The sequence below is a fragment of the Crotalus tigris genome, unplaced genomic scaffold (assembly GCF_016545835.1).
Source record: "Crotalus tigris isolate CLP2741 ecotype Arizona unplaced genomic scaffold, ASM1654583v1 scf7180000017666.379230911805:20528666, whole genome shotgun sequence".
NCBI lineage: Eukaryota > Metazoa > Chordata > Lepidosauria > Squamata > Viperidae > Crotalus > Crotalus tigris.
The window spans coordinates 16,941,682-16,955,384 of NW_024096552.1; the positions used below are offsets into that span (position 1 = coordinate 16,941,682).

Genomic DNA, 13,703 nt, shown 5'->3' on the forward strand with positions numbered 1-13,703 from the left:
AACACATATAAGATATATAAAGTTCACTTCTTTGCTACATATCTGGTTAGTAATTGGTAAAGCAAAATGGCTCAACAATCCTAATAGAATTCCAATATGTCCATTGGTTTAACTGCAGACTATGAATATATTCAGGTGTACATATGTGCACACATAGATCAGCCTGGATACTAATATGGACTATGCTATTTTCAACTCTCCATCAAGGAACATCCAGACTGTAGTCACTCAATATTCTATCATTAAAAAAAGTTTAACTGTGTACAAGAATGTCAGAGTAAAAGGTACATATGAGAAAAAGAATTTGAAATACATAAACTACAGCATTTCAGAGAGATAGGCATTCAAGTAGCTATGTATAAAATTCTTGATATACAGCTTATTTCCAAAAAAAGCCTGCAAATCCCCAAAAATAATCTATCTTCCTCTCCCTCCTCTGCTTGACTTATAAAGACTTATAAATTAGAAAATGAAGTTTTGCAAAAAAAAAAAAAAATAGATGGACATCTGTTTCAGTTTTCTATTTACCTGAACATTTCTGTAGATTTTTTCTGTGATCAAGTAATTCTAGCTGTTGGGCTGTAGGTCTCACCAAGCAGATGTTATAATCATCACAGAGATCTTCATCTTGCTCCTTCTGCAATTTAGTAGGCAACCCAGACATTTTTTCTTGCACAGGCCAGTTAATTACATGTGGTGGCACTGCATTTTTGGGGATTCTCCAAAATACTTGCTGGGAAGTCTGTTGGCCCAATCCAATTTTGTCTGAATTCAGGATTTCATATGGCATATCTTCTTCAACAAAATATTCCTCATCAGTTTCTTCTTCTTCATATTCCTCTGGTTCCATCACCCAATATTCTTCAGATTCATCAGCATCTGATGGAGATGAATTTGTTATTTTTTGGAGACAATAGAGATGCTTGTCACTGGAACATCTTGGAAGAATGCTCACCTTTTTGATTTGGCTAGGATTCTCTCTAATCTTGACTCTTGAACCACTCTTCAGATTTTGATTTTGCTCACTAGTGACCTGTTCAATCCCCATCACTTCCTCATCTTCATTGAGGGTGCCTCCACTTCTTATATCATCTATTCCCAAGCCATCAGCATTTTTCTTGAAGGTATATAAAGTCTTTGGAAGCAAATAGTCTGGGACTATGACAGACACTGAAGAATTCTCAGTTGATGAGCCTTCTTCAATAGAAGACATATCATCAGAGGTAATACTGAACAAATTTGGACGCTTTCTTCGGAAAAGATATTTTTCATAGTTATAGTTTGGATCCATGTTATCCACACAAGCCAACCAGCTCTCAGAAGGAAGATATTTTTCAGAGTCATCACACCATTGGATTTTTTCTGAAGCACTCCAGTTTTCATTGCTCATATCATTACATTCACTCAACTTCTGAGGCAAATATGCATCATTTGTCATCTCCATGCCAGAGGGATATAATTTCTGTTGTCGAATATGATTTGAAACCTCTTGTGGAGCTTTTGAACCACCTGATTTTTTAAAACCAGGAGGTATTTTGGCCATCAGTACATCCTGCCTTATCCCTGAGTAGTCAGGCCCAGTTGGTTCAGCCAGTTGGACTGTTCCAGCTTCATCCATTGGACCCTTTGCTCTGTAGTTTATAACTCCTTGTTTTTCTGAATCTTGATTTTCTTTACATAGAGGCTGTTTCCTCTGCATGTCCTCAGGAACCTTTTGCTCCTCTGAAAATGGAACATATGGAAGCAATTCTCCTTGTTCGCGAGGCCCATATGCAACTCCTTCACAGGAGCTACGAGCAAGCATATCTCTTTGCACAATATTCTTTGGGACTTTTTTCTGTGCCATCTCATAGAGAGGGATTGTTTCTTTGAAAGACTTCCATAGCTGGATGGCAGGAGCACCATCATTTGCATATTGTATTCTAACTTCCTCTTTCTCAATGGCATAGCCTGTTGGGGGAAGACTTCGAAATGGTACAAGACCTGAAGAGTTCTTGGCAACTTCCCTGTCTGACACAGAAGATGTTTTATCTGTTTTTTCTAACAAACTTTCAGTTTCTTTAGGCGTATCAGATGCGATATAAGCAGTATTTCCAGCATCACAGCCTTTTGTTCCTGTATCTTGTTCCACAGATGTTTTTGCTCCACTTTCAGATTCTCCAAAATCAGTTTGAGTTTCTTTGTCCTCTGTTCTTTTCACTGGGTTTTGTGGTTGATACATCATGGGAAATCCATGCCTGAACCGTGGGACTTGATACACCATGGGTGATGGTGGAGGACCACCAAAATAAGGTCTTCTAATTCTCATATGCATAGGAGGCTGTGGAACTAAATATCCAGGATATTCATGGGCAGGAACTGAGTAACATTGGAAATATGGATTGCTACTTCTTAAACCTGAGAACAAAACCAAAATACATTATATCATTGGCTTCTAATTTTAGATCTTCAGCAAGGCTAAACATGCAATCAGACTAATCCAAAAAATTCAGCAAAGCCCCTCAAAATATAAAATATATGTATCTATGGTGATTTAGCAGCATCAACAGGCTTCCTAGGTATCCTATAAACTTACTGCAACAGAATAAAACAATAATTCTATTAGTGGAGTTTTAATTAAGCACCCCCCAATTTAGTTGCTGCAACAAAATAAACCAATATTTCTAAGCTCATTGTTTTTGGATATCTAACTAATTAATAGCTCTGTGCCTTTGGAAATGACTCATTTTACACTATTTTTGGGTCCAAGATTATAGTTATGCCAATAGAAATGAATATTTGTTGCTCTCCAAACTTTGTTATTTTCTTCCAGACATTTCATTACTCAACTAGCAAACATCATCAGTGCTAAAACTGCTGGTGACCTTCTACCATTGCTCCATAGAGAGCATTCTAACTTATGCATTTCTGTGGAATTTGCCAACTGCACAGCAGCAGATAGGAAAGTGCTCCAGAGAGTCATTACCATTGCCCAGAGGATTATTGACTGCCCTCTCCTCCCCTCACCCCAGACGAACTGTACAGTTCCCACTGTCTTAGGAAAGCTCAAAACATTCTTAAAGACTCATCTCATCCAGGACATTCTTTTTTTTTTTTTTGAACTATTATCATCTGGCAGATGGTGCGGGATAATAAAAATAAAGAAATAGGCTGAAAAATAGTTTTTATCCCAGAGCTGTAACCATATTAAATACTACTGTATAGTGCAACATTGAAGTGCAATATTAGGGACAGCGCAGTGGTGAATAGAATGTGAAGGATATGTGTATATAATGTATGTTTTTACTTGTGGTTTTTACTTGTGTATAGTATACACTGGGCAGCACTTAATTTCATTGTGAAATATACAATGATGATATTCTATTCTAAAAGTGCTAAAAGCGTTTGAGCTAACAGTAAACAGCCTAATCAAGGAACCACCAAAAACTTTCTTTCCAACATGGACAGCGCAAATCACTTGTATTTAAACAAAGAGCAAACCGTGCCGATGATATTCCCTAGTTGGGTATTGAAATGTCTGCAAGAAAACAACTAAACTCAGAGATAACCAAGGATGTCACAGGTACAGTTATATTTAGCTCAGCAAGGCATGAAGTGAAAACATGTAGTACATGCAAAATTTCAGTGCAGCTCAGTGACTATTACTGAAAAAAAGTTATAATTTACAGGTAAAGGAGGTTGACAGTTTAGTATAATTTTGGAAGTGAGTAAGCAGAAGTCAGAAGACTATGGCTGACAATATCTTTTGCTATTAATTATATTTGTTATGCTTTCTGTCCTTGAGAGATCTTGAAAAACAGGGCTATTATAGATCTGGCTAGTATTTGTATGGAAATATCCATGAAATACAAGAGCTATAGGCTATACTAGGAAGGTTAAAAAAGGTTTAAAAAGCAAATAGAGCCAAAAGAACTCAACTAAAGCTGCTAGAAGCTGTGTTGGACTTGAAGGAGATACTTTTTATATTAGTGTCTAATTGCAGTAACAAGCAGATCTTAATCACATTTATTTGGAAACAGAACTCATTGTTGTCAATGGCATAATTTATAGCTAAACAAACTAAAGTTTACAAGCTAATTAAATGCAATTGAAATAAATTGTATTTAAGTTAATTATGCTAAATAAAACTATTTATTTGCCTTAGGAGCAACCAAGCAGAAATTATGAAATTTCCTATTTGTTGCTATATGCTTTGAAAGTTTCATTCACTGAAAACTAAAATATTATAAAGCTGTTAAGCAGAGTTATAATGAAGGTATTGATGATTAGGGTACTTCTTTATAGTATACTATAAAATGTACTACAAAACATTAGAACTATGATCCTATTCTGAGTATTAATAGTAACATTCCAGACAGATTACCCTGGTTCAATACACATAATGTATTTTGCTATTTCCGGTATTACAGAAAATAAGGTTTAAGGCAAATTTCAATGTCTGAAAAGAATGCTTAACAGATTCTGACTGAATGCATGAACAAATTATAGGTAAAATTTGCTGGTATCATTTCTGCCTCATTAGCCTTTAAATCTTTGCTGCTTGCTATGCCCTTCCTTAAGCATTTTTTTTTAGTCTTTTTTTTAGAACATTCATTTTTTGTCAAAGAGCCTATAAGGTTAAGAGCACTACTGCTAAAATCCAGAACAACAGATGAAACCCTAACAGAGATATTAATAAATTAGCAGTTTAGCTGCAGCTCTTTGTTTGACCAAATAGAGAAAACATTGATTTTTCTAGTAAATTTCTCACTTCTTTTGTTTCCTGTTCAGAGTTGGCGAATAACCCCTCCCCCCCCCAAGTTTATCATTGTATGTCAGAACATTGTGCTGTATAGATTCTCTTACCGGATGTAGGCATGCCATAGGGATTGTACATAGGTCCAACGAGCCATGGATTAGGGAATGGCTGAGGTGCTGTAGGCTGAGCATAAAAAAAAGGCCTTGGGTTTGTAGAATAAGGTCTGCTTTCTGAGGTTGGAGGAACATTCATTTTCTAAGCTTGAAACAGAAAGCAAATATAAAATTTAAAAGGCATAAATGCTAGACAAGACAGTTGATGGTGTAGCTTATCTAGGAATAAGGACATTATGAAGATATCCTGATAAAAATAAAAAATTAAATTTAAACATATCACTACTGCACACATTTTTTTCCATTTTGTTAGTAAGTATTTGCTTGAGGCTGCTATCTAGGGATCCTTGTCCAAAAATGTTCATGTATATCTGCCTCTACATTTGGAAAAAGAATAGGAACAGTTTGGAATGTTTAAAGAAACTCTAAGACTTATGTGTTGACAAGGGAAAATTCCACAAGGAGATGTCAGGTTATGAAGTTATCAGCTATATAAAGTTATGTAGTCCCACATATTTGGTGAACCTTACCCCATCAGGATCTTGCAAAATCAGACAAACCACATTATAACTAGTGATTGTCGCCATATTACCTATCACAGTTGTACAGCCTGGGATTTTAAATTAGCTCTGCTCAGTTACAGAATAAAACAGTGGTGTCTATTAATGGAGTTTTAAATAAGCACCCTGTATTCAATTGCTGCGACAGAATAAACCAACATTTCTAATACTGCGATTTTAAACACCCCCAATTTAGTTGCTGCAACAGAATAAAAACAATGCTATTGATGACATTTTAAAGCAAGCACCCCCAATTTAATGGCAGCCCACAGAATGAACTAAAATCTCTGTTACTGGGATTTTAAAACAAGCAGCACCAATTTCTTTGCTGCAACAGAATAAATCAATTTCTAATATTTAGATTTTAAAGCAAGTACCCCCAATGTAATTGTTGCAACAGAATGAAATGATGATTCAATTAATGGAGTTTTAAACAACCACACCCCAAATTCAGTTGTTGCAACAAAATAAACATTTCTATTACCGAGATTTTAAACAAAGCACCCCCAATTGAGTTGCTGCAATAGGATAAAACATTGTTATTAGTGGCATTTTAAAGCAAGCACCCCCAATTTCATGGCACAAAATGAACCAAAATTTCTATTACTGTGATTTTAAAACAAGCAGCCCCAACTGAGTTGCTGAAGCAGAATAAACCAACATTTCTAATACTGGAATTTTAAAGCAAGCCCCACCATTTATTTATAAAACTACATTTTTATTAATAGAATTTGAAAACAAGCAGTTCCAATTTAGTTGCTGCAACAGAATAAAACAATATTGCTATTAGTGGCATATTAAAGCAAGCAGCTCCAGTTGAGTCATTGGAACAGAAAAAAGCATTGCTATTAGTAGCATTTTAAATCAAGTATCCCCAATTTTGTGACAGCCCACAGAATGAACCAATATTTTTATTACTGAGATTTTAAAACAAGCACCTCCAATTTCGTTGCTGCAACAGAATAAATCAACATTTCTAATATTGGAATTTTAAAGCAAGCCCCACTATTTACTTATAGGAAAAAAAATTAAACTAATTTTTTATTAGTGGAATTTCAAAGCAAGCAGCTGCAACTGATTGCTGCAACAGAATAAACTAATTTTATTAGTGGCATTTAAAGTGAGAACCCCAAATTTCATAGTGACCCACATAATTAACCAAAATTTCTATCATTGGGACTTTAAAGCAAGCACCCTCAATTTAGTTGCTGTAACAGAACGAACCAATATTCTTATAGTGAGATTTTAAAGCAAGCACCCCAAGTTATTTGTAGCCAACAAAATAAGACTAAATTTTTATTACTGGGATTTTAAAGATTTTAAAGCCCAATTAGTTGCAGCCAATAGAGTAAAACAACACATCTAATACTGGGATTTTAAAGCAAGCAGCCCAATTTACTTATATCCAACAAAATAAAATATTTCTATTAGTGGCAATTTAAAACAAGCATCACCAATTTAGTTGCTGTAACAGAATAAACCAAGATTTTTATTCCTGGGATTTTAAAGCAAGAAATCCCAATTTAGTTGCAGTCAACAGAGAAACTAACATTTTTATTAATGGGAGTTGAAAGAGCAACCCCAATTTACTTATAGCCAACAAAAAATTCTATTATTGGGACTTTAATGCAAGCAAGCCCAATTAAGTTGCAACAGCAGAATAAAATAATGTTTCTATTAGTGGACTTTTAAATAAGCACCCCAAATTCAGTTGTTGCAACAGAATAAACCAACACTTCTAATACTAGGATTTTAAAGCAAGCACCCCCAAATTAATTGTAACCAACAAAATAAAACATTTTTATTACTGGGATTTAAAAGAAGGAAAGCCCAACTTAGTCACAGTCAACAGCATAAAACATGTCTAATTTTTTAAAGCAAGCAGTCCCATTTACTTATATCCAACAAAAGAAAACAACATTTCTATTACTGGGATTAAAGCAGGCACCCCCAATTTACTTTCTGTAACAGAATAAAATGTTTTTGTAATTGATGTTTTACAGCAAGCCACCATTTATTTAAAGCCAACAAAATAAATCTACATTTTTATTAATGGGATTTGAAAAGCAAGCACCCCCAATTTAATTCCTGCAACACAAAATATTTTTATTAGTGAAATTTTAAAGCAAGCACTCCTAATTTAATGGCTACTCAGAATGTAGGGAAATGTCTTTACTGGGTATTAAAGCAACAGACTCCAATTTAATTGCAGCCAACAGAATAAACCATAATTTCTATTATCAGAATTTTTAAAAAAGCACTCCCAATTTAATTTGAGAGAACAGAATAAGCCATCATTTCTATTACTAGAATTTTAAGGCAATCAACCCCAATTTAGATCCTGCATTTTTATAAAGTGGGATTTCAAAGCAAGCACTCCCAGTTTACTTATAGCCAACAAAATAAAGCAACATTTCTGTTGTTGGGATTTTAACGTAAGCAAGCCCAATGCAGTTGCAGCAACAGAATAAAACAATGTTTCTATTAGTTATAAATAAGCACTTCCAATTCAGTTGCTGCAACAGAATAAAGCAAGATTTCTTATACTGGAATTTAAAAGCAAGAACCCCCATTTACCTAAGGCCAACAAAACAAAACAACATTTCTATTACTGGGATTTTACAGCAAGCCCCCCCCCCATTTAGTTGCTGCAACAGAATAAACCAACAATTTTATTAGTGGCATTTTAAAGCCAGCATCCTCAATTTCCTGGTAGCCCACAGAATGAACCAATTTAGTTGCAACCAAAAAATAAAGCAAGACATTTAATATTGGGATATAAAAAGAAGCATCCCCATTTACTTATAGCCAACAAAATAAAACTACATTTGTATTGCTCTAGTTTAGTTGCAGCCAACAGAATAAACTATGATTTCCATTACTGGAATTTTAAAAGAAGCACTCCCAATTTAATTTCAGCCAACATAATAAACTAATTTTTATTATTGGGAATTTAAAGCAAGCAACCCCAATTTTGTTAACCAACCGAATAAAGCAAGATTTCTATTACTGTGAGTTTAAGTCAAGCCCCCCCCATGTTGTGGCCAACAGAGTAAACTACATTTCCACTACTGGGATTTTTAAAACAAGCACACACTGACTTTAATGAGTTGGGGGGTGGGTCAGCTGGCTAGGTTGTTCGCTTTGAAATCTCTGAATGTTGCAACCAACATAGTAAACTATATAGAATAATATCTTGGATTTATAGTTCTCAATTAGTACTGTATACACAATGCCATTGTTTATAAAAGCATTGCAAAGAAAAAGCAAATGTTTGTTTTATAAGGGATCAAAACTTTTCAACACCACATAGAAATAATAATAAAACAGAGAATCTTTTGAAGTAAGGAGCCATTCTCAAAAGCTAATCAAATATTTATTTTAAAAAACCCTTCCTCCCTTCCACCTTTTAAACTAGGCATTTCTACTTGCAAATAGCTCTCAAACCTTGAACAGAAGCTCTTCTACAGTATTGTTGACTCCAACCAAAGACACAAGCTGCTACTGGGTTGACAACAGCCCAGCAAATGAACTAAATGAAAAGAGCCCTCATCTTTCTTAATAAGCACAGGTCTTCCATACACAGCTGAAACTCATTCTTACAATTTTCTCATAATTAGCTTACTGCTTGTTTCTATGTGGAGTATCAGCATACCTATTTACATAGAGCCTATAGTGATTAGGTTGAACTTTAGAATATTGCATAAAGTAGGAGAATATGGAATATAGAATTACTTTTTGTTATCTTTTAAATTCAAGCTTAATCTCAATCGCTGGTCTATACATTACTATATAAAGAGCTTGGTTTGTACACTAAACTAAACTAAACTAAACTAAACAACTAAATTAAACTAAACTAAACTAAAGCAAATTATATTTTTCAAAGGTACAAGTGACCTCCTTTCCATAATGCCAATACCAATTTGTGTTCCTCTCTTCTTTAAAAAAATATTGTGGATTGGGCTCAGAAGGAAAACACAACGGTTGTACTGGTCTTTTTTAACCAGATGGAGAATCTAAGAACATTCTAGCTTAGTGGTGGCGAACCTATGGCACGGGTGCCAGAGGCGCCACTCAGAGCCCTCTCTGTGGGCACACGCGCCGTCGCCCCAGTCCTAGGCCTTCAGCTGGGTTTTATAAAACCTTTTCACTTTAGGCCTCCACCACCGTGTAAAAAAAAAAAAAGGTTCAATCAGTCAATTTCAACTTCTCGCGGGGAAAAAAAAGATCTTGCAAAGTTGGAATTGATTGATTGAATTTTTTAGTCCCACCCAGTCTGCTGTTACCACCGCACCCATGCCCACCCAATGGACCACACCCACCCAATGGCCACACCCACCCGGCACCCAACGATGCATAAGTGGGTTTTGGGTTGCAGTTTGGGCACTCAGTGTCTAAAAGGTTTGCCATCACTATTCTAGCTTATGTTTTTTTATTTTAATATACTCATTTCTTTCCACGGATGGTATTATATGTGGAATGTGGTGATTAAAGTGTTGGCCGGGGACCAGGAGTTTCAGGGCTTGGAAAATTCTTAGTCACTATCTCTTTGATCAACCTACATAATAGAACTGATTTGATGAGCAGATAATCAGGATGGATGTGGATTTAGTCTTCTTTCCTTATAATAAGCTAAACAATTTGCACAGTTGCTGACTATCCCCTATACACGCCCAATTTTGCTTAAACGTCTATGCTAATGTTTCTGTTCCTCTGTGATCTTGGTCTTGTAGTTCTGCTACTTAGAGACTGTTCTGTTCTGTGGGGACTGCATATCTTGCCTTGCGCCTTGTACTCTATCCACTCTGTGATGAAACTAATACTATCACAGTAAAATTGATAGTTTGCATTAAAACTGGGTGCATCTTAGAAATCCTCTATTTGCTTCATTTTTGCTATGAAAAAAAAGCTAAACATTTTGTCATGGGAGGCAGGAAAAATTCAGCTGGAGTTTTAAGAGAAGTGCTGGAAAATGTTACACTTGGATTCTGCAGATGTTGCATGTCCTAGAGTAGAGGCCCTCAACCTTTTGGGCACCAGGGACCAGTTCTGTGGAGAAAGATTTTTCTGTAGACCAGAGGGGCATGGTTTTGTGTACTGCCTACATCCAGCAGATGGGGTTTCAATTGTTTGCGCGGTCCAGCTGCTGGTATGCTGCAGCCTGGTGCCAGTCCACAGACCGGGGGTTGGAGACCCCTGTCCTAGGGTATAAGTCATAATGCAAAAACGGGCAAACAATTCCCATGCATGAGAAGAGCTCATACTTTATAGGGTACATCATGCTGTATCTAGTCACTGGTCTCTTTGTTGAATTAAAACTTCACATGCAAAGCCCTCTTGTTTGGACTCTTGTTTAACTTGCAAATTATAATTTATTCTAACTGTAGTATCTTCTTGTGATCAGCACATAATCATCATATTGGAAAATTGTAGTCTACTCTGGCAAAAGAAAAAAACCTAGCAGACTTTCTGTAAAAGTCAATGAAAACCAGATTGGGCTTAAACCCAAGTATCGTGAGGTATGCAAATACATGTACTGAAGACCCCCCTCCCAAATAAAAACTAATAGTACAAATTTTCATGTAAAGGGAGAAAGAAAAGGCATTTGTCAAGTTCAGTGTGAAAAATTTTGCTCTCTCCAATTTGTTTAACAAAACAAAACAAAAACACCAAAACAAAATAAATGGTTGCCCAGTTTCTATCTTCACCCCACCATCAGCTTTTATTTTAACTTAAAAAGTCTGAATTGTTTCCTGGGGAGTCTTTGATAAGGACTGGACAGTCAGTCCAAACTTGGTCGTGTAGGAGCTACCCTACAAAATAATCTTTTTATTTAGATAGCATTTCTCTTTGTACTGGAAAAAATTTAAAACTCAGATAAATAAAAGTCTGCTAGGTAATCTGAGGTTTTTCATAATATTCAGTACACAACTAGAATCCAATTGACAGGGAACAAACAAGCAAACAAAAAATATTTTATTACTTATACAGGTAATCCTTATTTAATGACTGGTCAGATTCCTTTAGAAATTATGACAGACACGTTCAAAAGGTACTTATGATCCCATTTCGAAGTTACAGCTGCTGCAGTCACCCTTATGACTGGCTGCAGGGATGTTGCAGTGCCCCCCCTTTTCCACCCCATCCTTTCCTGCCAAGTCCCTTTGATCTGCTCTCTGCCCACCTGTTATCCTTCACACACTTACCATTTGAAAATCCCCAGACATCAAGTTGGGTAAAGAGGGAAGACCACCTGTTCTTGGGCCAGGTGGTGACCTCCCAGAAGAGGCTGCCATTTTCAGCATGATTATAATTCTTTGTGGTTTGCTGAAAGGGTGACTACTTTTGGGAGGTTGCTGTGCAGCCCAGGGATGAACTGTCCATTCTGCTTCCCCAAAGCAGTCTGGGCAGCACTGAGGAAACCTCCAGAGCTTTCCACAGTGCTGTGCAGACTGTGTTAGGAAAGCAGAATGGAGTGGCTTATCACTGGGCTTTGCAATGGCCTCCTAGAAGCAGCCACCATTTTCAGCATATTCACAATGTCTTGTGGTCCCATTGAAATGGTGGCTACTTCCAGGAGGCTTCCATGTGTCCCAGGGATGGACCATTTTATTCTGCTTTCCTAATGTGGTCTGCATAGTACTGCAGAAAATGTGAGAGCTCCAGAGATCTTTAAAAGATAAGTGATGGGCGATGGTGTGCGGGGATAAAGCCCAAATACTGCAGGAACCAGTAGGGGGAAACAAGCCTGCAGGGATCCAATGGTTAGAAAAAGGCCTGCAGGGACTGGGGAGGGGGGGTAAAGCCTGTTGGAATCTGGTTTATGTGGGGAAGATCTGCAGGGTGTCATTGGCAGTGGGGAAGCAGACCTGAGGGTTGTGGGATTCCAAGAAGTAGGAAGTGGAGTACAGAGTGTCTCAGAGTGAGGAGGGCCTTGGGAGACCTATGGCAGGTGGAACTTATCTACACTAGACCTCCCTTACTCCTGATCTACCTATTTGTTTAACAACTACATCAGGAAGAATAGGGGTGGAGTGGTCATTAAGTGAGGCCCTCTGGCTTAACGGCCATCATGCCTTGTGACTGGACTGGCTAGGTTCCTTTACAATCATAGGTCAAGGATTACCTATCAAGTGAGAACAAACTAGTTTCTTTATTGCTCAAGCCTGTTTCACAGCAATCTTCTCATACTAGTAGTTTGTATGAGGTGAATCATACAATGATCAGAGTGCCCCACAGCTGCTCTTGATTTTAATATTGAGTAGCAGTGGTCTAAAATATTCTTGCCTCTAGAGAGACCGCTAACATGCTGAGTGTTCAGTCAGTTGTTCAGTTAGCAACTATTCAAAGTTACAGCTGACACCCCCAAAAAGTAGTTCTGACCCAATCCTGGTTACATTTGCTGCAGCAAGTGCGCATCCTTGTGGTTGTTTGCCCTTATGACTTATCACAAGGATACTGCAGAGCCCTTCCACTCTCATCCACCAATTAGATCCCTGCAGGCCTTGGGCCTGCTTTCCTCCTCACTAAGATCTATATTTTCCTCCTAACTTTTCTTTTGAAGTTCTCAAGAAATCAGAATTGGGAAAGAAAGGCAGACTACTACATTGCTGGGCCATGCCGCACAATACTGGAAGCAGACAGCATTTTCTGACAGACTTTTCGGGGATTGCACCATGCAGTCCAGCAATAGAGTAGCTTGCTTTGCTTCAGAATGCTGCAGAACTTGCATTAGTAAAGCAAATCAGGCCACTTCATTGCTGACTGCACAGTGTGATCCTGAAATGACTACCATTTCCAAACAGCCGCATTGAATTGGGATCATGAGGCACATTGAATTGGGATCCAGCTGTGTGGCCCCGGGTATCAAGATTGAATCACTTTGCTTCTTTCGAAGCCTATCACTATTCAATTTACCATTGAACTGGGGGGAGGTTTCACTCACAGGATGTGTGTGCCTGCGACGTACCTAACGGAACAAGTGAGCCTGAAGGCAGGGCCTACAAAGAGACCATTTGGTTCATAGTAATCCCAAAAATGGCAGAGACTATGATATTGGGCTTAGCATGGCTGAGAAAATGGAACCCAGCAGTTGACTGGAAGGACAATAAATGGCACTTGAGAAGCAAAGCAGGTGAACAGCAATGAGGAAAAGCAACCCCAAAAGTTGTCGATCCACCGTTAATGAGGAAAGGGGAGGCAGAACCCATAAATACACTGGCTGAGATCAAGCAAATGGGCCCGAGCACCCCAAAGGAATACCAAGACCTAGCAGAGGCATTTTACATTTGG

At 37.5% G+C, this 13,703-nt stretch overlaps 1 protein-coding gene across 1 annotated transcript in view; it reads right to left on the reverse strand.

The window, feature by feature from the left end:
- Positions 1–13,703, reverse strand: part of LOC120305051 — a 32,352-nt gene that overhangs the window by 3,166 nt on the left and 15,483 nt on the right. Inside the window, exons 2-3 of the mRNA XM_039336358.1 lie at positions 4,846–4,998; positions 529–2,397 (exon numbers count right to left, since the gene is read on the reverse strand). Of these exons, the coding sequence (XP_039192292.1) occupies positions 529–2,397; positions 4,846–4,990 (2,014 nt within the window). The 5' untranslated portion in view covers positions 4,991–4,998. The remainder of the gene's footprint in view (positions 1–528; positions 2,398–4,845; positions 4,999–13,703) is intronic.